Genomic DNA, 26,362 nt, shown 5'->3' with positions numbered 1-26,362 from the left:
GCTAAATAACTCAAAAACCTTCAATAATAAAAAATGAAAACAAATTTTTTTTTAGTAGAATTAACCCTTCTCCTGCCAGCTGATTTGTCCTAAATGCGAACATCTACTGCCAAGCAGTTTTTAGACGTTTTGTACTCTTTCAAGGGGGGGGGGGGTGTCTTTTAGTTTACCCAGGACCACCTGAGCTTTCAAAATATGCTAGAATTTTGGTGTAATTCCACTTCTGTAAAAAGATATAGGCTTCTAAGTGTCTAATAAGATGAAAAAAAATCACATATCACAGAAACATCATTTATTTTATGTATGAGAACACAGCAGATTTGGACATTTCTGCATCCTGGATGCGCCAATACCAAATATATATAGTTTTATGGCAGCGGCACACGCTGCTACTGGGGGAGATTAGTCGCCCAGTGACAAATCGCCTCTTCTTCGGGTGACTCGTCTCCTCTAAATGCCTTTCTGCTGGCCAGAATGTAAATCGTCGGCGGGAAGGAACACGGATCGCTTTGCTTTCTGAAGTCTCCCGAAGTTGCCTCACGAGGAAACTTCGGGAAACTTTGGAAAGCAGAAAATTGGTGAATTATTTGAAAAATAACCTCAAATCCAATCTACAATATCATATCTCCCACACATCATTAGGTTCCAATGTAAAACACCCTAAATATAATTGCCAGGAGCCCACTGAACAGTTTGATGACCAATATGTAGGTTTACCTAAGCATGTGGTATATAGGGGCCCCAAAATGTAGACACCCATTTGAGCTATTAGTTCTGTAATTTCAGGTACTGCAAAATGAACACATTTACATGTTTGTTTTTTTTTGGGGGGGGGCAAAGGTAGAAAAAAGTAAGTTCACCCCAGATAACCATATATTTTCAGGAAAGTACACATTCCCCTGAATCCAAATTGGGTATACATGTCTTTCTTCTCCAAAGCACCAAGCAATTTGGCAATTTTGGTGACATTTCCAAAAACCACCTCAAAACTTCCATCCTGCATCGTATTTCCCACCTACTATTAGGTATCAAGATAAATCACCCCAAATATGAAAGCCTAGAGACCTCTAAACAGTTTTATGTACATAGGTGTATCGAGGTACATGGCAGACCCCAAAATCTACCTTGTGCATACTTATTTGATGGCTTACATTTACTCTAATGTATAAAAACTGCCAGGTTCATGTGGGAAATTATGGTGACCCCTGAAAACCATATATCTTTGGAAAGTAGACATTCTGACGAATCCAAAATGGTTAATGATGTCTTTCTTCTCCAAACTACTCAACTGCAAAGTTATGCTAAAGGCAGCGGTTTTTATGACATTTCTGAAAATTGCATAAAAATATTGTAATTGGCAACTAACCTACTTTTCCAATGCAAAAGCATTGCTTTCCGCATGTCTAAATGAAGTATTGTTATGGCAGATACGTGCACACTCAGCAGATCTATATACAACACTGGCAAGGGGTTAACAGAGCACAGATGCAGCACTAAAACTATTGTCTACTAACAGCATAAAACTGGTTCTCTGAAAGGACAGAAAATAAGAGCAACATAGGCAGTTTGTTTGTGTATATAAACCACCAGGTTTGCAGTGTCAAAACTATTCTATGTGTCCTAAAATGAAGATTAACCTTTGGATAAATCCGAACCTTAGTGAAAGTTTTAGCAGTCCGAGTATCTGAAAGGAAGAACTTTTACATTAGGATACACAGGTTGACTGTCTCTAAACTGTTCCAAAATACTGGATTATTAAAATGTACTTGGAAAAGGAGAGGTAATGTTCTGGAAAGCCTTTGCCTAGGGTTCAAAATACCACAGCACCAAACTCAGTATAAATGTGTGCATTGTGTCTTGCATTTTCCCATGAATTCAAATACGGCTCAGAGCACTTCTATAAATGCTTTTAAAGAGAAGATACACTGTGAAGTACAAATAATGAATAGTTCCTGAGAATATGAAAGCCTCCATGAATAAACGAAATTAACAAAATCTTTCCTGGTACAGCTACACACAAAAAAAGCATAATGCATCAGATATATTCCTCAGTGTATGCCAAATTAATGGTACAATAGATATAAATTAGGTACATCGTGAACAAGGGAGACTAGATTCTCGTGCACTGCTTAAATGCAAATTAGGGAAAGAAAGAAAGAACACAAACAATCATCCATGTAATGGCACATACTGTATATGTCATACCATGATAAAGATTCCCTTTCTATTATTCGTCTTTCCCCAATAAGAATTACAATGTAATTCTCCTACCGCACACCTGCAGTTCACCAATCCTGCAATTGGTGGTGTGTTCCTTCCGTTGACCCGGCCGGGTCCCTTAGCAACCAATGTGTATAAGAAACGGATCCGCACACACGCTGATTAATGCAGTCGGGGAATATCCCCTTTTATTCAGCCACCAAACATCAACGTTTCGGGGGGGAAACACCCACCCTTCAAAACGTTGATGTTTGGTGGCTGAATAAAAGGGGATATTCCCTGACTGCATTAATCAGCGTGTGTGCGGATCCGTTTCTTATACACATTTCCCCAATAAGAAGCAAATTTTGATTTGTGCTCCAGAAAGGCAGTGTGCACTTCGTTGAATAGCAAATCAATAATATGACAAGACTTACCATTCCAGTTTACTTCAAGTGTATTGCGCACAAGTGGGATCTGCTTGTTCTCTTTAAACACAGGACTGATATAGGAAGCTAAATAGGGTACCGACTCCCATATCTGCAAATAAAGAGAAAACAGTCATTGTCTATATTATTGTCTATATGTCATTCTGAGAGAAAGAATATGTCTTTCATTCTAAAATAAAATTTTCAGATCTATTATGCAAGTGGTGCAGGTATTATAAAGGCAGAGAGAACAAACTTTACTTTTAGGGGCAGATTTATTTAGGTTCCTATTCAAAATTCGGATTTTCAAGTTGGATTTTTGGTCAAAACTCACAAATTCGAGTTGGGAATAATCCAAACTCAAATTTGTGATTTATCATACCTTGACCCTGGGAACAATTCGAATTCTTCTATTCGCCACCTAAACCCTGTCAAATTCACGTAGAAGTCAATGGCAGAGGTCCAGTGACCCATTTGAAGACCTTAATAGCCTTCCTGACATTCGAGTTTTTTTCTGAGAAAAAAAAACTTGATTTGAGTTTAGTCTAATTTGATTCCAGTTTGCAGGTCGGTAATATTTGTCTAAATTTTACATATTCCATTTTTTCCTTAAATGGGATACTATTCAAATTTCGAGTTCATTCAAATTCATTTGAATTACAAAAAAACATTCAACCGTTGATAAATCTGCCCCCAAGTGCTTTATGAAATCAGATAGACTCTGAAGGGTAATAATAATTTAGTTACTTTAGCTGCATTGGTGAGACGCCAAGCATTTAACAGGCCAAATCCATGCTGATGACTATGGCTAAAGCCAGCTCCATTGGTTTCCCAGGCTGCATGACGATCTTCATACTATGCGAGTGAAGAGTAATGGAGATATTAGAAACACAAAACTATAAACCAGCATAAATCAAAAGGCATTTTAGAAAAGTTTCCATATTTTTGATTGTAAATGTAAAATTTACAAATCATAAATCCAGTACACAGTAATGTATCTTTTGACCCCCCCCCCCAAAAAAAAACCAAGCCCATTGCAGCCAGTGTAGACTGAAAATTTCAAGCTAAGTTTATCCTTGAGACTTTATGCAAACAATTGGTGTAAACTAGATGTTTAATGGGTTGGCCAAAGGTGACAGTTAAAGGGGAATGTATTGCACATACCTTGGTAGCTGTGAACACAATGATATGCTGGACATCCCTCCATGTCAGGCATGGCCGGACCTGCAACATCAAAGCTATCATTCCGGCTGCAATAGGTGCAGCTGCAGAAGTCCCAGTGTGACCTTCAGTGCAGCCAGTCCCTTTCTGCAGATTCCAGTCAGATGTCACCTAAGATAATGGAGCCAGTAAAGACATAAACACAGAATGCAGTTGTATACATGATTCTTTCTAAAAGTAACACAAATAGATTCCAAATCAGAGTCTAAAAATTAGCGGCTGGGCAAAAAGGCAGGACAGATACTAGGATGTGTCGGAAAGAGGGCAGTGTATAATTTATCAATAAATCAGTAAGACAAAGATGAGATAATAGAAAATGTGCACTAGGCAAGAAGCATAGTATTGGTCTTCATGAGAAGCGATAAAAAAAGCGAATAATTTATAAGGTGCTTTCTCTAACAGATTTGCACTTAAAAGAAAGAAGCACGGATGTGTCTTTTGCAAAGAAAGAAATATTTTCATAGCTCAACGTTTCGCTTTCACTTAGGGTTCTTGAAAGAAAGCAAAACATCGACCTATAAAAATATTTACTTTAAAGCTGGCATAGAGTGATTGCAGCCTTAGTAGAACAGACACACAGGGGTATTATAGCATTTACCAGGTGGTGCCTTCCATGAACTTACCAGGCCAAATAAGCTAAGTGAAGGTAGTATGGCCACAATAATTATCAGACTCCTTACTTTGGATACATTGAACTCAAACAAACTGTATATTAATTGCTTTCATTTCACAGGACTGTCCTAGTTTTTTCAGGTGTTCAGATTTGTGTTGGGAAAAGCTGAACTCTCCTAAAAAGTCTTTAGCCAAATTATATAAAGGTAGATATGAACCTCCATGTATATTTCTGAGTGCAAAGAACTGTGATACTGATTACACTACTGGCTGTAAAATGTCTTTTACTAGCTGTCAGTTGAAGGAATAGCATAGTTATGCACAATGCATTTTGTGGTGCAATCATCAATAAGACATTAAGGGGTAAATTTATCAAAGAGTGAAGTTACTAGAGTGAAATTCCGGCGTCTCACAATTCATTTCTATGGGATTTTGAAAGGTGTATTTATCAATGGGTGAAAGTGAAAGTTCAGAAAAGAAGAGTCACCTCGCACACCCTGGCCTTCAGCAACTCTGCCAGGTGCTCAAATACCAGGAGGGATCGGCACCCTCCTCAACCAGTAATAAGGAAAAAGAAAGGCAATGGCACACTGGACACGATCAAGCAGGGAAAACCCTTGCAAAGATTTATTTGCACACGATGCAACGTTTCGGGGTGGTCCCCTTGCTTGACAAAGGGGACCACCCCGAAACGTTGCATCGTGTGCAAATAAATCTTTGCAAGGGTTTTCCCTGCTTGATCGTGTCCAGTGTGCCATTGCCTTTCTTTTTCCTTATTACTGAAAGTGAAAGTTCACCCTTTGATAAATACGCCTTTAAAAATCCCATAGAAATGAATGGAAAGTGGCAGAATTTCACTCGAGTGGCGGAACTTCACTCTTTGATAAATATACCCCTAAATTCTGTACTGATAAAACGCAAGGCATTTTCATATTAATGCATGGGAACTACTCATCTCCAGTCAAGTATAATAAAGGATGGCAATGTTTGTTATTAAAAACAAAATAAAAAGTTTTCTGGCAGATTAAGTTAATGCTTTGTTCAAAAGTTGGCACAGATAAAATTGAATTGAAAACATCATCTGACTCGTGGTGCAGGCAATACAACCTTTTTGGAAAGAACTGCTTTCAAAAAAGCAAAAAAAAATGTATGTGTTTGGTTTATCAAGAACAAGTGATAAAAACCCATTTAAAGTTGCGGTATTATTTATAATCCAATTTTATCCTACATAGCAAATCCACAAAAATGTATATATCAAGCCTTTTATCAGCTTTATAGGAGGCAAGGTGATAGGGTGCCTAGATGTTGTATAGAAAGAATATAGAAACAATGTTTTGACCAGTTCAATAGTGGTATTTTAACAAGTTGCAGGAGTTGACACAATTTTGGCAGCAGTAAAAAGGGAGAATATAAACACTTTACTTACAATACTCCTCATTAATTTGTCACCACTACTAAAGGTCACTGCTAACATTGATGCACACTCCTCTGCATAGAAAGGCATTCTGCCCACTTCATTAACGGCACCTACATGAAGCAGAGGGGATAAACAAGAAAAAATAAAGACATATAGCATAGGGAAATGCATTGTAGTACTATTTAATTTTAAGTGCCATATTAAATGCACACTATATTTCTTAATGATGGAATAAGGAACGAGAATATGTGTACACACTAGAAAGTAATGACATAATTTTACGGAGACCTTGTAACACAGTGAATGAAATCATTGAGCAAATTAATTTTTATCTTGTTTTTGATTATAAGGGTTAGGGGGTTATTTATCAAAATCTGAATAATCTCATTATTTTCTGATATATACTCAGACCAAATCCGCACGGGTTATTTCCCCTTTTTTATCAATACATTTTCCCGAAAAATTCCAGTGCTGGAAAAAACTTGAAAAAAAATGTACGAAAATCGAATCATATGAATTTTTTGGATTATCCACCCGAAAACAGCGGATTTTTGCCTGAAAACCATGAAATCTTTCGAATTTTGCACGAAACCTTGACAGGTCTGAGACGCTGGATTTTCGGATTCTGACTTTTTCCTTCCTTGGGGTATAATAAATCATGAAAAATTCTAGTTTTTTTCACACAAAAAATTGGATTTTATAGTAAAAAAAAACTTGTTCGCGTTTTTGGCATTCAGACTTTAATAACCCCCCTGCTGTCCGATATGTGCAATAAATATCAAAGAGCTGGGGAGTGGAGATTTAATCCTTCAGAGCCAAGGATAAGCAGTAGAGCCATCTTGCTTAGGTTGAAACCTTTCAGTGAAAAGGGAATGTGCAACTGCAGAAAATATGTATTGCATTTTTATTACCCAAATCCAATGAACTATCAATAACAACTCCTGGTCGGTCCTTTTAGTATATATTGGTCTGGGTGCAATAAGCTTGTCAGGCAGGTGGAAACAGAGAGTAGAATGTCAGGGCACACAAATTGTCTTGCCTTAAGCACCAAAGCCTTGGCTCAGCTATAAATGTGTTGAACAGGGAAGTGCCATCATTGTATAGATGGTATGGAAGATGTATTTTGCATATTTACCTATGGTAACAGTATAGATGGAGTTAGCGTATCCGTCGTAGTTACAGTTATCATTAAATTGGCCTCCATTACCACTGGCAACCACAAAAATACTCCCAAATCCCCTGCGTCCAGCAATTACTCCATGCTGCAGTGCGGCCTGGTTAAAGAGGAAATGGAATAGGATTTATGACAGCACAGTGCACTGAAACTCTCAGATTTGTCTAGCTCATATGAAATGCAACAACACATTCAGGTCTGGATTTGGTGAGGCCACAAAGTCCCGGGACTAGGGCGGCAAAAAGAGAGGGGTGGCATGCCACCCAGCCACATTATGGGGACCTGTGCGTCCCACGTTCACCAGCGCTTACCCTCATGCATAAGTGTGCTGGCAGGGGGGGGGTGCCCTGAACACATTTTCCTATAATAAAAAAAAAAAATCCTATAATAAATTAAGAGTACAATCACAGCATCAGTTTTAAAAAGACAGCTCGCAGATTATTAGCCAAAGATTTGTTTTATAGAATTCTGAACTGACTATCTTAATAATTCTATCTTAAAACTAGCTCATGTTGGGTGAAGAATAATTATTTTGTATAATAAACAGTGAGCTAACTATCTGATATACTGGGTTTGACTTTTATATTAGGAAATACAGCACCACTAAAGCACTATTACTCTTGAACTTTATTTACTTTTGCTGGGATGAATATATATCCCATTGATGAACATTTTACCGTTTTATTCATTTACACATTTTGTATTAATTATAGTATTTCTAGGTTATCAATCTACTGACTTCATTACTCACCAGTAAATGCACTATATTTGTGATTCACGTGTTCCAGACAGTTTTTTTTACTGTTTTCTATTGCTATCTTCTTTCTCTATTACTTTACCATAACATAAAAAGTGATCAATTAGGACGATTCCCTTCAGTGGCAGTTCTCCTTAAATATGTTTTAATTAGGGGTGTAACTACAGAGAAAGCAGGTCCTGCAGCTGCTAGTGGGCCCAGAAGGTAAAAGAGGGCATCGGGGAACGGACTCATTTCAGTCAGTGGCATAAATAATGTTCCCACAGGGCCGCACCACGGGGGGCCCCAGCCAGGGTTTAAACAGACCTTTCATCACCATCCCATTCAGGCTGGAATAAATAAAACATGGCTGTGCGTTCCACCTGTGCCATCTCTGCTGGCATCTTATTGGCAAGTCTGGAGTAAATGAAGTTATTATTGGACATATTTGCAGTGGAATTACTGGCAAGTCTGGTTTTTTGTTTGTAAGTTTCGCAAGGTGTACATGTGCTGGCCAGCATGTGCTTCATTAGTTTCCTAAGTTGGAGGGGGCCCCCCAAACTTTAGTTACGCCACTGGTTTCAATACATGTTTATGAAAAATTTAATTCTCAAAAGTTTAATAGGGGCCTTAAATCATTTTGCTGTGGTGCCCAGTTACTTTGGCCCTTTTGGTATTCAAAATGTTTTTAACAAAAAATATACATCACTGTATTTGTTTAGCATACATATTTGAGCTGGTTACCACCTTTATAATCTAAGTAACAAAGTTCGTACGTAAAAGACTGTAGGGGAGATACAGATAAAAATCAGGAGAAGAAACTGTGATAAGAAGAATCAGCTTGAAGTGTGAAGAGTAGAATGCAGGTAGAATAAGAGGAAAGGAGAAAGGATATGATCCTTATCATGGTACTTATTTTAGTTTATCTGAAGGAGACCCAGGACTGCTATATCACTATACATTTTTGGCTCTTATGAAAGAGGTACTTTCTTCCATTAGATATATTTCATTTACACTACTGAGCCATTACATTAGTCACTACAGCTAGCAGTAAGTGGAGCAAAATGCTATTGAAAAGAGGCTATATACTATGGGAGTCAAATCCATAGCAATCCAACTGTATAAGTTGCAGAAGTAATTATATGATGTTAGTGAGGTGAATTCTAAAAACACCTGTAAATGTTACTTTAGAGCAGGGGTCCCTAACCTTTTTTACCAGTGAGCCACAATCAAATGTAAAAATTGTTTTTTATGCGACTAAATTTGCCTTCAAGCAAGGAATACAAAAATAAGCACCTGCTTTGAGGCCACTGAGAGCAACATCCAGGGGGTCAGAGAGCAACATGTTGCTCACGAGCCACTGGTTGGGGATCACTGCTTTAAGCTGGCCATAGACGCAAAGATCTGATCAAACTAATCCTCGATTCGTACGGACCATGTGTGGAGTGTCCCAACATTTTTCGTCCCATGGAGATTGGTCGTTTGGACGATCGGCCAGGTTGAAAGATTTCTTTCGGCTGCCAATAATATCTCTACATGTATTGTCGATCTGACGATTTTCAGTGGGAGACCAGTGTCACCAGCTTTGTCGGACATAAACTTTCATACGATTGCTGTTAGGGGCAGAACATCGGCTGATCTGTTCTTCTACTACTTTATTAAACTGAAGGTTAGTGGCAGGTCGGGAGATGGGGAAGTCGATCGTTCGAGGATAAGAACGATCGGATCTTTGCGTCTATGGCCAGATTTAGAGTAGCAACACAAAGGAATGATTTATAGGTCTGCTGAACTAATCCATTTTCCGCCTACATCTTTTAATCGAAATCAATAGAATTCAATCGAAATGCAAATGAGCACAAGAATCTCCCCATATGTGCTTTGTAAAAGTTATTCCAAAACTCTCAGATGGACTACAGCAGTATCATATGAGAACAAGGGGCTATGGCAGAGATGAATCTTACCTTTCCTAGCTGATGAGGGCCGTCAACTGTTTTACCATCATCGTCAGGACCCCAGCTGCAAAAAAATATAATAAAATAAATAAATTGGGGAACGGTCTGTATAAAAATATAGAACAAGAACTTTTACCTCCTTACAAGAAGTAATTTATTGGTGATCATCAAATAGTAGTATAATATGCACCAAGATGGTTCCACATGTGAGCAATACACACACACATAAAAAAAAAAAAAAGACTGCACAGACTGTGAAATCTTGTAACGCTCCTATAAACATCATAAAGCATTCACAAATGCACACCACACACAAACAACAAGCATACTAGGCAAACACATAAGAAAATATGCCTACACCACAGAGAGGGCTCTTAGTCACCTGCAGCTGTATATATCATTGATCTGGTAGTGCTTGTTGAATGCAATAGCTTCCATGCTGTCTGTGAGAGGCCCATCAAGGACACGGATTCCTATGAAAAACTGCATGTCAAAAAAAAAAATCCACAAATCCACAGTGCTAGAAACACAGCTTAAAACTGATGGTACATTATAAAATGTTAGCTTACAGAAGATGCCAAACAGGAGCAAGATATTAGATGCTAAGGAGTCATGGAGATTTTTATAAGCAGAACTGCAGGAGAATGTGAAAGCATATACAACGTTAAAAATTGCAAAATGATCTTAATTTGATTGCACAGATACAGAATTGCAGAAAAATTACTTTAAAGCTCCATGCTAAAGTCTTTTGGTAAGCACAAGGAACCTCAATGGGTGCAACTGTTGCACCTTCCTTTTGTAAATGTGAGAATCTCTGTTGTGGTGGCAAGTTCAGTGCTATATAGAAAGATCATGGAGATTTATAACATAATATTTGCACATAAACTTTCATAATCCAAGGGGAGTTGTGTGGCATACTGAAGGGCCAGTTTATTTGTGTAAAACACATTTCATCTGACCAAAAAAGGCTTTGAGAATGCAAAAGCAGGGTTCCAACAAAGATTTTAGATAGATATGAGCCAAGACGGGAACATACAAGAAGCTGATGTACTAAAGTAGATCTACAAACTATAGATAATATGATTTATAAATCACAGCTACATGAATAAAATGACCCTAAAGCATTACTGGCACTTAATGAAGGTAGATATTAAAAACAGGATCCTTACAGACACACTATGCACCTCAGATATCCCATTTAGGGTACAACCCTCAAGGTTTAAGGCTAAAACTGGTTTATTTCTCTGTTTGGGCTGCAATTGTTGTCAGTCTGTTTTTAAACCACTGTACACAGGTTTATTATAATCTATTGTGTAGATATGTCACATGTAAGTCTGCAAATGTTGTGCACCTTTTCAAATGCACATGTGGACATGGATACATAGTGCAAACATCCAGAGAAAACACAGAGACAGTCTCTAGGCTTGCGTTGAAATATAAGGCCTCAGAAATGGTGTTTTAGATACAGTATAGTTGTGGTTTCCTTTATTCGGAAACCAGTTATCCAGAAAGCTCTGAATTACGGAAAAGTCCTCTCCCATAGACTCCATGTTATCCAAACAATCCAAATCATTAAAAATTATATCCTCTTTTCTCTGTAATAATAAAACAGTACCTTGTACTTGATTCAAACGAAGATATAATTAATCCGTATTGGAAGCAATACCAGCCTTTTGGGTTTATTTAATGTTTACATGATTTTCTAGTAGACTTAAGGTATGAAGATCCAAATTACAGAAAGACAGCTTATCTGGAAAACCCCAGGTCCCGAGCAATCTGGATAACAGGTGACATAACTGTATCACCATGCCACAATAGTGATGATAAAAATACTTCTTTATTACAATATGAAAGGAATTAGAAAATAAACTTTTCACTGCTGGAGCTAAATGAATCATGGAGCTATAAGTCATATTGGTAATGTAGGCTACTATAATAGGTCCGTGACCTTTAACTAAGTCGATATGCTTTGTCTCCTCAGGTACTAAAAAAAGATGACCAGCCTTGCAATAAGGAAATTTAGCTCACATAGCTAATTTTAGGCTGTATAGTGAACTGCATCATGATACTACATTGCTGTTTTTTAATTTTGATTCTTTATTATGTCACTTTAAACTGTAGTGCTATTTTATGAGTTTAAGTGCAGTGGGAAAAAAATTTATTTCCTGAAAAAACTCCTTTTGGGGTCTGAAACATGTCATTGTCAAAACTTGTCATAAATAAATAACGCTAATTTTAAGGTCTGCTGTTGGATTGCTCCTCTTTGCTTATATATTTACACAGGTAAATACAAGATGGTCAGCATATAGTAAAGAGTGATTTTTAACAGTACCAGCTAGAAAGAACGTGACTTTTGGTGTACAGTGAATCCTCAATTTTACATCCCCTGATTTTAAGTCTTCCCTCATTTTACAGTTTTTTCTGGTCCAAAACATAAAATGGGGGTTCTACAGAAATTTGCTGTCAGTGATCATAAGACCGTATGTGCTTTCATACAACAAAATAAAAGGACCTAATCCAAATAGCTGAATAGTAATTTGTCTTCATGCAACTCTTCATTGATAAATGGAATATAATTACCTGTTGGACTTGTCAGATCAGACCAGAGTTGCTGTATGAATCATGTCCTACCAATACAGTTTTAAAAAAATACCAGAGGATACATGCTTACACATGCAATAACTAAGATCAAAGTCAAGGTCTAGGAGCACCCCCTCCTGGTTCATTATGAACTCACATACCTGCAATCCGGCTGCCAAAGGCCACGCCAACGGCACAGAAACTATTATTGGAAACAGCAGCAATTTCCCCAGCACATCGAGTCCCATGGCGGTTGTCACTGCCACCATCAGGGTGTGGCATTGGATCTGGGTCATTAGAGTTTAAATCATAACTCCCCTCAGGGCTCTGACAAAAAAGATTTTTAAAAAAATTCTCAATATGCTTTATTACCCTTTCTCACAATGGCTTCTAGCCACAACTTTGTACAAGGTGCACAAGGTACCCACGTAATTTGGCTGGATGTCTTGGATAGTGTGTTGCACTCCATCATCTACAACCACCACAGTGACTCCACGACCAGTCACATTCCTCTCCCACACCCCGGTAACATTTATGTCCATTCCAGGATTCCGGGCATTGTGCTAAAGAGGAAAAGAGATGTAGGTTAAAAAGTATAGCAAAATGATTTCAGCCCGAGTGTTTCGAGAAACTTCACAATTAATTTTTGTGGAAAAAGACAAGAGTGTTGCACACAGGTAGAGGACAAGTGATTCTACAGCACAGACAAAGCTCACTGCTATCAGGGCATATCGATCAGATAGCAGGGTTTTCAGATAGCGGAGCCTATACCTGTATATAATACAGATTAAAAAATATCTAAAAATCAGGGTTTCTGACACTGCCCTGAAGTGTGCATGGTCCCTATCCCCATTTTGTTTCCGTCTCTACTTTCCCATAGATTGTAACCTCTTTGGGACAGAATTATATATTATTATTCAAACATCCATGGTTTTCAATTCAGCATTTAGATCTAAATTACACGCTTTATTTTTATTTTGGCATGGGTAATCCAACCCAAACGGGGAATCTCTAAGTACCCTTGACGCTGCTCCCTGATGTCCTCTCGGGCTCCCCACCATAGATAAAACTTCACTTAATCATATAGTATGATTCGAGTCTTACCCCGTCCTCGTTGTGACTCGGGTTTCGCCGATCCAAGTCCGTCACTAAGGAGACGTTTAACAGCACACCAAAATTTGACAAGACATCGGAGTGTGCTGCTGCAAATCTTAGTGTCTTTGGGACAGAAACCTTATTCCAACTGTTTATTGAAACTACTAGCACATATGTATTTATGCACATCATTAAATTTATTTATGTACCCCTTTTTGTGTTTACGACTTGCTCTGCTTATGATGGTGCTATACAAATAAATACAATGCAATACATATAAAAAAAATATAAGAGAAAGCACATCTTAAAAAGCATGTAAACAGATGTCTGAAAATGTTGTAGTTTAACACTTTCACTCTCAGAAGAATGTCAGACTTCATTTGCATCTTTGTTCATTTTAGCAACATTTCCTGAATGCATGTATAGATGCGAGTGTGTGTGTTTGCTGCAAGTGTGCAAAAGCAGACAGGCATCCATGGAAAAACCACTGGATTAAATGCCATCTGCACACACCTTCTTTAAAGGACCAGTAACATCAAAAAAAATTTAAAAAAATTTGTTAGTACACAACGAAAAAAAAAACACCAAGAGAAATTATACTTTAAAATCACAAAGTCTTTATTAAGAAATAACTTACAGAAACTCTGCTTCCTGTCCTCTACAGAAAAGGTGACAGGGTGACCATCCATGGAGTGGCGCTTGATTTCTCATCCCTGGCTCTCTGCTGCTGGATCCTTTCCTTCAGTGCTTCCATGCTATCTAGTGCAGCGGCGCTTCCAGCATCAACTCTCTGCAGAAGAAACCGGCCCAATAGAACACCATAATACGTTCTGTAAATCAGCAGAATTTGGCACAGCAGAAGAGCATGCAATAAATAAATAAGTTGGCTGGTTTGCGATTTGCTTGTCCTTGCTTTAGCGCCGAGCATGATAAATTCTCCTGCCAGGGCAACGTGTGACTCCCGAAATTGCTGTGGGTACAGGAGGGCTCCTCGCTCTCTCTATAAATCAGTGAGGAAGGTACAGGTAATGCAGCGGCTTCCCACAAATTCAGCGAAGCCAGCTCCTCTCTGTTCTGCACTAACCTTCTGGTTGCTATCAGCTGGAGCTGGGAAAAGAAGACATATGTGTCACGGGACCAGTACAAGAGAAAGGGTGTTGAGGGAGCTGCTGAAAAGGGGCCATGGGCGTAAGCGGAGGTGTCGGTAAGCGGAGATAGGAACTGTGGTCGGACTCTTTTGCCCGGCCAGGAGTTGTGCGCCTATAAAGCAAGGACAAGCAAACCAGCCGACTTATTTATTTATTGCATGCTCTCCAGCTGTGATTTACAGCACGTCCTATGGTGTTCTATTGAGCAGGTTTCTTCTGCAGAGAGTTGATGCTGGAAGCGCCTCTGCACTAGATAGCATGGAAGCACTGAAGCGAAGCATCCAGCAGCAGAGAGCTAGGGAGGAGAAATCAAGCACTGCTCCATGGATGGTTGCCCTGTCGCCTTTTCTGTAGAGGACAGGAAGCAGAGTTTCTGTAAGTTATTTCTTAATAAAGACTTTGTGATTTTAAAGTATAATTTGTCTTGGATGTTTTTTTTTCATTGTGTACTAATGAATTTTTTTTTTTAAAAAAAAATGTGATGTTACTGGTCCTTTAAGTAGCTAGTAGGACTACATGCTTTATTTGTAGAAGTGTACAGTCCTATTGGCTTCTGCAGCATTTGCTCTATTAGGATGAGAGAGGTGGAGGAGGCATGTAATTATTCATTTTTCCCCACCAGCTATTTTTCTTCCCTGTCCACCACTTTTTATTTCCTGGGGAGAACACTAAGACATTTCAATCAACCCAAGTACTGCAAATTGTAAATATGTGCGTTAGCTGAGGCCAAGCAATGTACAGAAGAAAGGGGGAAAAAAAGCTACATGTATTGACTTTTTATTGCACTGACCAAATTCTTGTTTAACTTTCCATATCCGTCAAACAACACCTTTTATCTGTCAACAAAGTTGCTATATGTCAACATTTATGAAGATGCTTGCTAGTTGTACTTACAGTGCCAACATATTCCTAAAAGCATTATATAATTATACATTATTCACACTAGTGCCTGCCCAAATGGATCTCACCATCTAAGGTACCAATTACATATTTATACATAATATATATACATAATGTGTTTGTTTTTGGAGTGAATGAGAAAACCTAAGTACCCAGAAAAAAAGCATGCAAAAGGGAAATACAAACACTCTGCTGACAGTGTTATGGTTGAAATGGAACATAAGACCCCAGCACTGCACCGCAGAGTAAAACAACAAAACAAAAAGCAGACAAAAGTCCATCCCTTGCCGTTATTCTAACTTTGAAAATTGGAGACAAACAGTTCAGATAATTTCTAACAAAATTAAACTCAAAAGGTCGTAGGAACTGGTCATTACACCTCCTCCTGATCCACACCTTTCACAAGCATATTTGAACCCCCCCCCCCCCAAGAACACTTGTAAAAGATGTTCCACAGAAGAATCTGAATGGCATAGCAATAACAAACAAGTATGAATATGGCAGAATAAAGGGAGTCTCACCAAGTGCCATTGCTGTGGATACTTTGGGTCATTAAAGTGCAAACTCCTTTTGGATCTCTTCAGTAGTTTTTGCTCTGAATACCATTTCACGCTTTCATGTTGTGTAAAAAGTGCATGGGCTTTTCTACGAGCATCCTCTTGGCACGGAGTACTTCCCCTGTAGGCAAACAGGTAATGGTCCTTTAGCTCCCCTATAACACCTCGGTTCTCTAGCCCTGTGGCTTTGGAAAGTTCATCTGCCAAGGTGTCCATCTCCTCCCTTTTCTCGCAGGCACTGGAGTCCAAATGCACAGCCCAGGTCAGCTCATCTCCAGAACCGACATCCTCCATGTTGTGCAGAGAGCAGGCAGCATGTGTTGGGGGAGAGTGGAAGACGATAAAAGTGATATAACAGCAAAGGCACAAGGAGGAGATAGGGATGTGATACATTCTGGTGGCCCATTCCCCAAGGGGCAGTCCAGCAAGTTCATCAGGACCTGTTAAAACAGAACAACATTATTATTATTAATACAATAATGCATAGAACTGATAGACACACAATAGACAATATTTTGGAAGGGATATGTTTAGCCTCAAAATATTACCACTGTGGGCATTTTTTTTAAAAAAAAAGCTATTTTTTACATTTCTGACAGAGACATGTGGATATAGGCACTCGTGTAAAGCAGTAAGACTGGAAACTAACTTCAAATCTTAGAAAGAAAAAAACCCCGATGGCATTCACTCCTGGGTGTTCCCAACAACATCTCTCCCATCCGCCCCACCCGGAACAATTCCGCCCTCACTTATAAGTAACTCTCCATAATAAACTCTCAGGCCAACACATACAGGAAACTTGGTACTTTGTAATGGAAGAGAGAAAAAAGAATTACCCGATACTGGTAAAGTGACTCATTCTGCTTGAGCGGCGATAGGTTAAAGCCAACTCCTCATTTTGCCATTTCTCCTCTGTAGTAATATCACCTCCACCATCTACCTGTCCTACTGCCTGCGCTTTCTTTTTTCCTTCCGTGTTCACGTCACTCGGTGACAAACACATCATTTCCGGAGTGGTACACCCATTGTGACACGCAAGGCCGGAAGCGGAAGCGTGGATTGCTTGGATGCACACGGTAGGTGTGAGTGTGCTCTATCGGTTCCAGACTCCAGTATTATCGCACTATTGCGATTTTGAGTGTACTTCAGTCTCCGATGTAAAGAGAATTCCAAACTGTGTCTCTGTCAGTTGTATAGCCATGACACTGGGAGCTCTGGAGGTTTTAGTTAAACAAGTGCCAGAGGGTAGGAGGCTGGAACTTTTACTGTGAAGTGTCGGACTGGCCCACCGGAGAACCAGGAAAACTCCCGGTGGGCCAATTTTCCCTATTTCTATGAGAACAAATAGGCTAAATAGATAGAATAATAGGTTATAGTTATGGTTGCCACCTGGCTAGTTTTTTACTGGCCTGGCCGGTAAAAATGATGGTTGATCCCAATGTTATTAATAGGTTAAAAAGATAAATATATAGAAAGGCTGGTATTTTTTTCCAGAAAAGGTGGCAACCCTAGTTATAGTAAGTATAGCTAAAGAGAGTATGAGAATAGAGCTTGAGTGAGGAGAGGAAGAAAATAGTACTGAGAATGGACCCTTGGTCTAAATTTTCTTGGTGGGCCCCTGGTCTCCAAGTCCAAGTGTGATTATTTTTCCTTTATGCAGTTTTAAAATTAAAGTCGGTGCCTGGAAAACACGACGATTTAGGGAGACATGTTCGGAGAAAATGTAATTTACAGATCCATTTCTGACAGTAAAAGTTAATATTGCACTGGGAATGGTTTCCAAGTTAATTCTAGAATCAAATTACTTACACTCACATTCTAGAATCCAGTTCAAATTACTTACACTCGCATTCAAGGCCCTTAATAATGAAACCCCTCCATATATTTCATCTCTAATCTCCAAATACACTCGTTCACGAAACCTTCGCTCTGCTTCTGATCTTCTTATGCCTATGACTACGTATCGCTTAGATATGAAACACGTCGGAATGCAATGGTTTTAATGTATTTGAAATAAAGCTGAATTTTACTTACCACAAGAGGCTTCCGGAGTGCTCGCCGATTTTCTTCATACTTCTAAGTGCTTCTGATCTTCGCCTCCCTTCTCCTCTGATCACTTCTGCCCATTCTCGTCTACAAGACTTCTCTCGGGCTTCTGCTTTTCTCTGGAACTCTCTGCCACAAGCTGTCAGACTTTCTCCTTCCTTCCAAACTTTCAAGCGCTCCTTCAAGACCCATCTGTTTAAAGAGGCTTATTCGATATACCTTAATTAATCATTGCTGTATCAAAAATGACAAAGTGTTTATATAATCCTAATGTCTCAATTGTACCCTAACCTTTAGTTTGTAAACTCTAATCTCTAGGTCCTTCTAACCCTATTGTACTCTGTAATCCTTGTTTGTTATCCACCATTTCTTCCCTGTTTGCTATAACTGCAGTAAAGCACTGCGTATCTTGACAGCGCTATATAAATAAATGATGATGATGAAGTTAATAAATCGACTCTAACCTGACCGCCAACCATTTGCTTGTTGTGAACAGAGTTGGCTCAACAGCTTGCTGCTAGTTTCCTAAATTTTACCTTGTCACCCTATCCTGTTTGTCTTTCATTCACACTCTGTTCCCTTAGCAATTGCAGATACACAATATAATTAGATATGCAGACTTGACAACTGCCCTTCATTGCAAAAGACAATATTATTTGGTCCTTCTGTCCCTAGGTACTGTATGTGCAAGGGTTTTGTTTGCTATGTTCAAAAAAACAACACTGCCCACTGTAACTCAGTGATACCTCGGTAATCCTATCACAGTAACCCCATAGAATCACAACTGTGAGTTTCAACTGTCACCTCTCTGAAAAGTTACAATGTGCCATTGTTATTGGATTAGTGGAAGAGTTTATATGCAGAGGATTTCCCACACAAGTCTCCGATGAGTAGTGAAACTGTTTAATGATTAAGTCTAGTTGCTCTAGAATTACTTATACTAGATTAGGGATGCACCGAATCCACTTTTTGGATTTGGCCGAAGCCCTGAATCCTTCGCGAAAGATTCGGCCGAATACCGAACCAAATCTGAACCCTAATTTGCATATGCTATTTCTGCCCATCTGAACCAAATCTGAATTTGCAAATGCAAATTAGGGGTGGGAAGGGAAAAACATTTTCTACTTCCTTGTTTTCTGACAAAAAGTCACCCAATTTCCATATGCATATTTCCATATGCATATTTCCATATGCATATTTCCATATGGAATTCAGATTCGGTTCGGCCGGGCAGAAGAATCAGCCGAATCCGAATTCTGCTGAAAAAGGCTGAATCCTGGCCGAATCCCAAACCGAATCCTGGATTCGGTTCATCCATATACCAGATATACCATGACCTGGATAAATGAGAATCTTCATAGTCATTCTCTAATTAAGAAAAAAAAAAGTCAGTATGAAAAAAATAATCATATCTATTTCACATAGATGTGGGCGATGAGCACAGCATCATCTTCTAGTGCATTTACAAATGGGAAGTTTGTATTCTGTTTAGGTAGTTGTAAGATTTAGGGCAGGACTAGACGAAGCGCGTGGACCCAACATGTCGCAATGAGACTTAAACGCATGCGACGTGTCGGATGTTTTACAGAAAACGGAAGTGAAGGAGAAATCACGCTGCGTTTTCATCCGACAGTCGGATCAATGTAGTTGTTTCCTGTGATTTCTTCTTCACTTCCTTTTTCTGTAATACATCTGACACGTCGCATGCGTTTAGTCGCATTGCGACGTGTCGGGTCCATGCGATTCTTCTAGTCCTGCCCTTACACACTCACTCTACATATAACCATTAATCTAACATTGCCAAAGCATAATTTAGCGGATTTTTAATCAAAACTCATTTCAGTTCATGGTACAATGTTGTATATCAATCTGCATTAGACACAGTCATACAATCATACTGTGTTACGCCTGTATTAACTTTTATATGGTAAGCCTACATTCATCTTTATATGGTAATATAATCTCATATATTAATCTTCATATGGCCCTTTTACCAGCTACTGGTCAACACGTATTTGCATAGTGGACCACAGACTGAACAGTTGCAATGCCCTCCCCCCCAAGCTTTGTTCTTTTGCATACAAGCAGTAGAGGAGCTCACAGAAAGTTTATTATGCCAACATAATTCATTCTTGCTTTGTGTCATCCACCATGCCACAAACTTAGATTTTAAATTGTGCATAGAATAAAATGTACATATCTATGGTCTAAAATAGATTAGAGGGAGCAGAGGTTAAAAGCTTATCTGTATTTTATGTAAATCTGATGGTGTTCTACCATTAAAGAAAACGTAATATTAAAAAAATGTAGTTGTCTCCTAAGCTATGATATAGTCTTGATTATTGGCCTCCTCTGTCTATTCCGATCCCTCTTACTGCTGTACTGCAATTCCCTCACCACCATTGTTGCTCTCAAACTGCTAGTTTGTTTACTTTTGCTTGGAGTTTACTAACACAATCATTTTATCTACATGTATTCTCATCTCTGGTCCAGTTACAAATATAGCTTTTTTTTTTGTATAGATGGATTTGGAGTCGGACACTAGTGTACAGAAGAAGTCTTCTATTAAAGATGGCAGGTATGTATTACACATTTGTCAGAAGTGTAGTTTATAGAAATGGGCAGTATATTAGATTTTCTGACTGGATAGTATGAAATATCAGGATAAGCAAGGGCCAGCCTTGAGATGAATGGAAGTTATATATGTTTTTCTGCTTCTTCTCTGTTGTGCCCTCTTAGAAGTAATGTATGAGTTACACCCCATTAATATGTCCCTCCACATTATTCAAATTTGAAAATAATGCTTCATTTATTTGTAATATTCCTATAAATATTGCATAGCAATTTAAATCCAGGTAATGTGCACCATATATGCTCCATGTGTTGTACTATAACTCTATCCATTATAAAGGATGTTCAACACATATCTGTTGGGATAACAGTTGTTCTTTTAAAAAACTAGAAACTTGTCAGTGGCAAAAATAAATGAATGACATAATCTTATAATACTTTTTTCAGCTTTAAATAAGATTATAATATCAGCTTTTTTATTGCTGTCTTTCTTCCCCGCTAAAAAATAAGTGATCAGGTTCATTCAATGGACAGTGCTCCTGTGGCCATGTGTGCTACTGGGGAAGAAACTGACTTGGCTTTGCTGGGAGCTTCAGGGACTTTAGACACCAATGGCATGCAGCCTGAAGAAGATATTCCAGACATATTACAAGTATATGAAATCCAGAGTAGGGATAGAGAGGATATTGTGTCCATGGTTGACTCAGAAAAAACAGATGCCCTGCGCTCTGGATTGGAGGCAGGATATGCAGAGAAAATGGAAGACAATGAAGAAGTCATATCAGAACCAGAAAATGTGGATCCTATTCAAAACCCATCTACTGAGTCAATAGATGCCTTGCAGATGGACAGAGAAAATAATACCGTTGTGCAGAGGTCAAACAGAAAGATAGTACATGCTGTATACAGACTAGGCAGAAAGACTTACAGAGAGAGTGGCACTGACTCTGGATTCCGCACTCGATGCATCGCAATTCAGGTAATGTGAGCTATCTTTCAACTTCTCATATCCATGACAAAAATACAATTTTCTATCATTTGGAGTAGCTTCAACCAATTGCACATACATTATTTACATCTTAAATGAGAAAGCGGTATACAGTTACACTAGTCTCTTCTTGTCTGTACCTCTTCATGTCATGTCTAATTTGTTGTACAATATTGTATAATTACTATGATTTACATACTTAACCTATTAAATACAGTTCTAGCTTTCTCTTCCCACTTTTGCTGGTTGTAACTTTACATCTGAAAAAACACAGTAGGATTTAATTTTCTGTTTCCTTATAATATATAGCCATGGGGCAGATTTATCAAGGGTCGAATTTCGAGGGTTAAAACCCTCGAATTTGACCCTCGAAGTAAAATCCTTCCAATTCGAATATCAAATTCGAAGGATTTTAGTGCAAATACTTTGATCGAATAAAAATAACGATTCAATCGAACGATTTTAAGTGATTGAGCAAAGGATTTTTATTACATCAAATAAAGCTTATAAAAGTGCTGGGGAAGGTCCCCATAGGCTAACATTGCAGCTCGGTAGGTTTAAAGTGGTGAAGTATGAAGTCAAAGTATTTTTTAAAGAGACAGTACTTTGATTATCCAATGGTTGAATAGTCGAACGACTTTTACTTCGAATTGTTCGAATCTTTCGATTCGATCGAATTTGACCAATTCGAAGGTCGAAGTACCCAAAATAATACTTCAAAATTCTAATTTTTTTTCATTTGAATTCTTCACTCCAGCTTAGTAAATCTGCCCCTATGAGTAACCTGTAAAATATATTGTTATAAAAGTTTTTTAGGGGTGTCATAAGTTGTGCTCACATGTAACACGTAACACTTGTGTATTGAGAGTAACTTGACACCCTCAACTGAAAAATGCAAAAAAAATAACAATTCATGTATTTACTTCATGACTTCAGAACTATTAATTGCATTACTGAGATTCAATTTTCATCATCCATAGACTACAATGAAATAATACTCCCAGTGTTCAAATTATTGTGGTGAATGGTATAATGCTTTCTTTGAACTGAACATCTCATGGCAGTATTCTGTTAGTATAGTATACCTGCAGGATACAATGCAAAATTTCTGTGTAGGTAAGGGTGCTGCATTCAGTTTTGTTAAAGGTGCTAAGCTGCACTCAGTGCAGTTAATTGCAGTAATCAATCAGAAGTTAGATATGATCAGACTCGAGTATAAGCCGACCCGAATATAAGTCTAATTTTCTTCCATTTTCTTCCATTCCTGTAGACTGATGATATAAATGAAGATGATCCAGATTTTGGAATCCACTGTCAGTGCATTTCAGTTCAGGTGACTTGGTATTTGAGTGTTTTCTTTCTATTTGGGGAGTTGTGGCGGATATAATCAATACAAAATGGGGAATTGAGAAGGATTCCAATCCAATTTAATATGTTTTTCAAGTTGATTGTATCAGTTTGTACAGTCTGTCATGTGGGTTGTTTGAGTTTGGTGGCAGTGCTGAGCTCTAACACCCCACTGAATTGTTAAAATCTGAAAATGAACAAGCATTGTATTAAAATTAGGGATGCAATAAATACATAATTCCTTGATTTGGTCAAGTGTCCAATCCTCCATTAAAGATTTTACCAAACATTATAACTTGGAGCTATAAAGTCACATGATTTTACAGTCTACAGAATCAAATCCAAATCCTTCAAAAACTACTGGGATTCAGCCAAATCCTGAATGGAATCTTGGGTTTGGTGCTTCCCTAATTATAATAAATGCAATGCAATTGTTTTGGTAACTGATTTTTTTACAATGCCAAATGCCTTAGTCCTTATCGTAGTCCTTTTATTTTTTTTTGTTACTGCTCAGAAAAATACAGAAGATAAAGATAAATAGGAGCAACCCTGAATAGGACAATAAGAGATAACCACAAAGTTTACCCTAAGGGCCATGGCTCATGGGAAGAAATAAAAGTGCATGACCACTGGAGACAAATTGCCCAAAATTACTTCTCCAACTGCGGTTAAATCACTGGTGGTAAAACCTATGCATCACAAAGTCGCCCGAAGTATCCTCAAGAGGCAACTTAGGGGACTTTGCAAGAACAAAGCGACTTGTGGGTTTTACCTATGGGCCATACCTCCCCGTTGGCCATCACTCTAAAGGCAATGACACATGAGGAGATCAGTTGTCCTGCAATTAATCTCGTCTAGCACGGGCAATAATTGTCCTCCAAATACTTTCCCTATTGAGTATGTGAATTGCAGCTGATGAAACATATGCAGTGCGGGTTTTTCTGAAATAGCCCATAGTTTCCTGAGGCATCTGTTTCCCCAGCGGCGATTCGTATGTTAAGGTGACCATAGACACACAGATCCTATCGTACGAATCGAGGATTCGTACGATTTTCGGATCATGTGTGGCGTGTGCCGACATCTTTCGTCCGGCGGAGATTGGTCGTTTGGTCGATCGGTCAGGGTTGATTTTGACCCGACCGATCCCGCCGGAGCCCATTGCGCATCGTAATCAGCTTCTTCGGCCATAGGGCCAAACAATCAGATTACCCCCGATATAGCCATGCTCGTTAATGGCATATCGGGGAAAGATCCGCTCGTTTGGCGATGTTGCCAAGCGAGCGGATCTTTGCGTCTATGGCCACCATTAGCCGTTGGAAAAGCAATTGGAGGAGATTAGTTGCTAATACTAGATGAGATTAATTGCAGGGCAACTAATGTCTTCATGTGTCATTTCCCTAACAGTAGTTAATCTGCTATGGTTGCTGGGGTCATTAACAGAAAGCATTTTAAATGTGGGTTTGAAAAAAAAATTATTTAGTAACCGTGTTCTATTTAATAAAACTGTATCACACATGGCTTTTGTCTCCCAACACCACTACCACCATGTCTTAAAGCAGTATTATTAACACTGCAAACATGCCCATGTTTTAAAGCAGTAACATTATGGGGCACATTTACTAAGGGTCGAATTTCGAAGTGCTAAAACTTCGAAATTCGGCCATCGAATTGAAAAAATTAGATAGTCTAAGTTTTTTTTTTGTTTGAATTTAGCTGTGAAGTTTTTCGATTCAAATCGAATTTTGGCCTATTCGATGGTCGAAGTACCCAAAAATTCATGAAGCAGGTGAATGCATTCACCTGTCGCTGCACGCACAGGACAGATTTTCAACCAAAATGCTGGATTGTGCGTTTTTGAGCTGTAAACTCATCAGCAGATACACTGGTAATATTACTGCTTAAAGTGATACTGAGACGTTCCTATAAAGATAGGAACGTGTGGGTATCAGTGAAAAGAAGCTGCACGCAAATTATAAGCTCCCCAGAGCCGCCCCTGCCCGGCAAAGATTGTAATAAAATTAATGTTATCTAAATACTGTATATCAGTTTTTTTGAGCATTCTTCTAGCCAGGCCTCCATTTGATTAGCCCTGCCCTAAATGATCAGCAGACTTCTATAATTTATGTAAATAAATAGGTGTTCTTCTATTAATGTATGACTACTCTTTTATATTTCATTATAGACCGATTCTGGAAATGATTCAGAGACACAAACGGATCTCTCTCAGTGCATTTCAGTTCAAGTGAGTTGTTCTTTGTGTGCTCTTATTTTGGAGGGCAGCCTTTCATAAGCAACTCATGCTGGTTTATTTTCAATGTGAGCAGAGAACAAGTGTTTAAGATAGACAAATCTTTTCTTCTTTTTTGCATGTCTCCTATAAAACTTTTATTGTTGAGTAAATCCTACAGAAACTCCTGCACATGTGACAAATCTACAGCAGAAGGCAAGACGAATGCCACGAGGGGCAAGCTGATGATGTTGAGGGAGGAGCTATGAATTCTAGGGGTGGGGTGATTATGTCAGTGGGTGGGGTTATGTGATAGCAGACAAGCAGTTGTTTCATTTCAAGTCAGTCTGGCAGAGATCTGTCCAGGTTTCATCACTCTGAAACCCAGGCAAATTGTTTTGAACAGGTGGCAAACCCCAGTGCTCCCGTCTGTCTTTGATGTGTTTCACACTCTATAATCCTTTAGTTTGTCACACCATGCACTTGCCATTGACTGATATGTGTGTATATCAGAATATTACAATATAACAAGTTGCGTGACACTTTTAACAACTTCATTTAAAACAGTTTGCTACATATTTATTCATTTCAAAATTGAACTTGAATGTATTCATCCATCCTTTGTTTTCATGCCAGTTTGATTGAATCAGTCAAAATTGATATTTAAAATTGTCAAAGCCATCCAAAAGAATGACTTGTGAAATGGGAAATCCCATTAACGCTAAAGGCATTGACAAAACTTTTTAAGGTATTTCCTGTGCGTTTCGTCGACACTGCAACTGATTAAATGGAAACGCAAACAGGATTTCCTAAGGAATCAATCTGAATTGTTCCAATTTGATTTAAAATGCTAATAACATAAGATTCGGCTAAATACTGCTTAAAGAAGTAGGATTTGCCAGAATCCTGTATTCTGTGTATCCATAAAAAGATGCATCAAGTCTTCATTACTGGAACATACATGAGATTCTAAGATGATCCAAAGCTTGCCACAATAACATTGTCCACAAAATGGTGTCTGCCTGTATGCTGTAATTGTAGATTCCAAAAGCATGGAGAAAACAATTTTATATACATTTGATATGGTGCAAGTTTATTTTGCTCACCTATAACAATAAATTAGGATTTGGATTTATTTTGTGGGGTCACGTGTTCCCTTAAAAG

At 38.5% G+C, this 26,362-nt stretch overlaps 2 protein-coding genes across 5 annotated transcripts in view; one reads left to right on the top strand and one right to left on the bottom strand.

The window, feature by feature from the left end:
- pcsk7.L (proprotein convertase subtilisin/kexin type 7 L homeolog) overlaps positions 1–17,002 on the bottom strand; it is a 33,401-nt gene extending 16,399 nt beyond the window's left edge. Inside the window, exons 1-11 of the mRNA NM_001096550.1 lie at positions 16,856–17,002; positions 15,984–16,459; positions 12,748–12,882; positions 12,481–12,646; positions 10,122–10,212; positions 9,749–9,803; positions 7,013–7,151; positions 5,887–5,987; positions 3,792–3,959; positions 3,375–3,482; positions 2,637–2,739 (exon numbers count right to left, since the gene is read on the bottom strand). Of these exons, the coding sequence (NP_001090019.1) occupies positions 2,637–2,739; positions 3,375–3,482; positions 3,792–3,959; positions 5,887–5,987; positions 7,013–7,151; positions 9,749–9,803; positions 10,122–10,212; positions 12,481–12,646; positions 12,748–12,882; positions 15,984–16,412 (1,495 nt within the window). The 5' untranslated portion in view covers positions 16,413–16,459; positions 16,856–17,002. The remainder of the gene's footprint in view (positions 1–2,636; positions 2,740–3,374; positions 3,483–3,791; positions 3,960–5,886; positions 5,988–7,012; positions 7,152–9,748; positions 9,804–10,121; positions 10,213–12,480; positions 12,647–12,747; positions 12,883–15,983; positions 16,460–16,855) is intronic.
- Positions 16,957–26,362, top strand: part of rnf214.L (ring finger protein 214 L homeolog) — a 34,281-nt gene continuing 24,875 nt past the window's right edge. For 2 of the 4 annotated variants that reach the window (XM_041569273.1, XM_018225878.2), the window contains exons 1-5: positions 16,957–17,095; positions 20,588–20,643; positions 21,147–21,615; positions 22,895–22,957; positions 25,154–25,213. In XM_041569273.1, the coding sequence (XP_041425207.1) occupies positions 17,087–17,095; positions 20,588–20,643; positions 21,147–21,615; positions 22,895–22,957; positions 25,154–25,213 (657 nt within the window). In that variant the 5' untranslated portion in view covers positions 16,957–17,086. The remainder of the gene's footprint in view (positions 17,096–20,587; positions 20,644–21,146; positions 21,616–22,894; positions 22,958–25,153; positions 25,214–26,362) is intronic. The other 2 variants (XM_041569274.1, XM_018225882.2) reach the window with 1 other exon arrangement.

This window comes from Xenopus laevis, chromosome 7L (assembly GCF_017654675.1).
Source record: "Xenopus laevis strain J_2021 chromosome 7L, Xenopus_laevis_v10.1, whole genome shotgun sequence".
Classification (NCBI taxonomy): domain Eukaryota; kingdom Metazoa; phylum Chordata; class Amphibia; order Anura; family Pipidae; genus Xenopus; species Xenopus laevis.
This window is presented reverse-complemented; position numbering and strand designations above follow the sequence as displayed.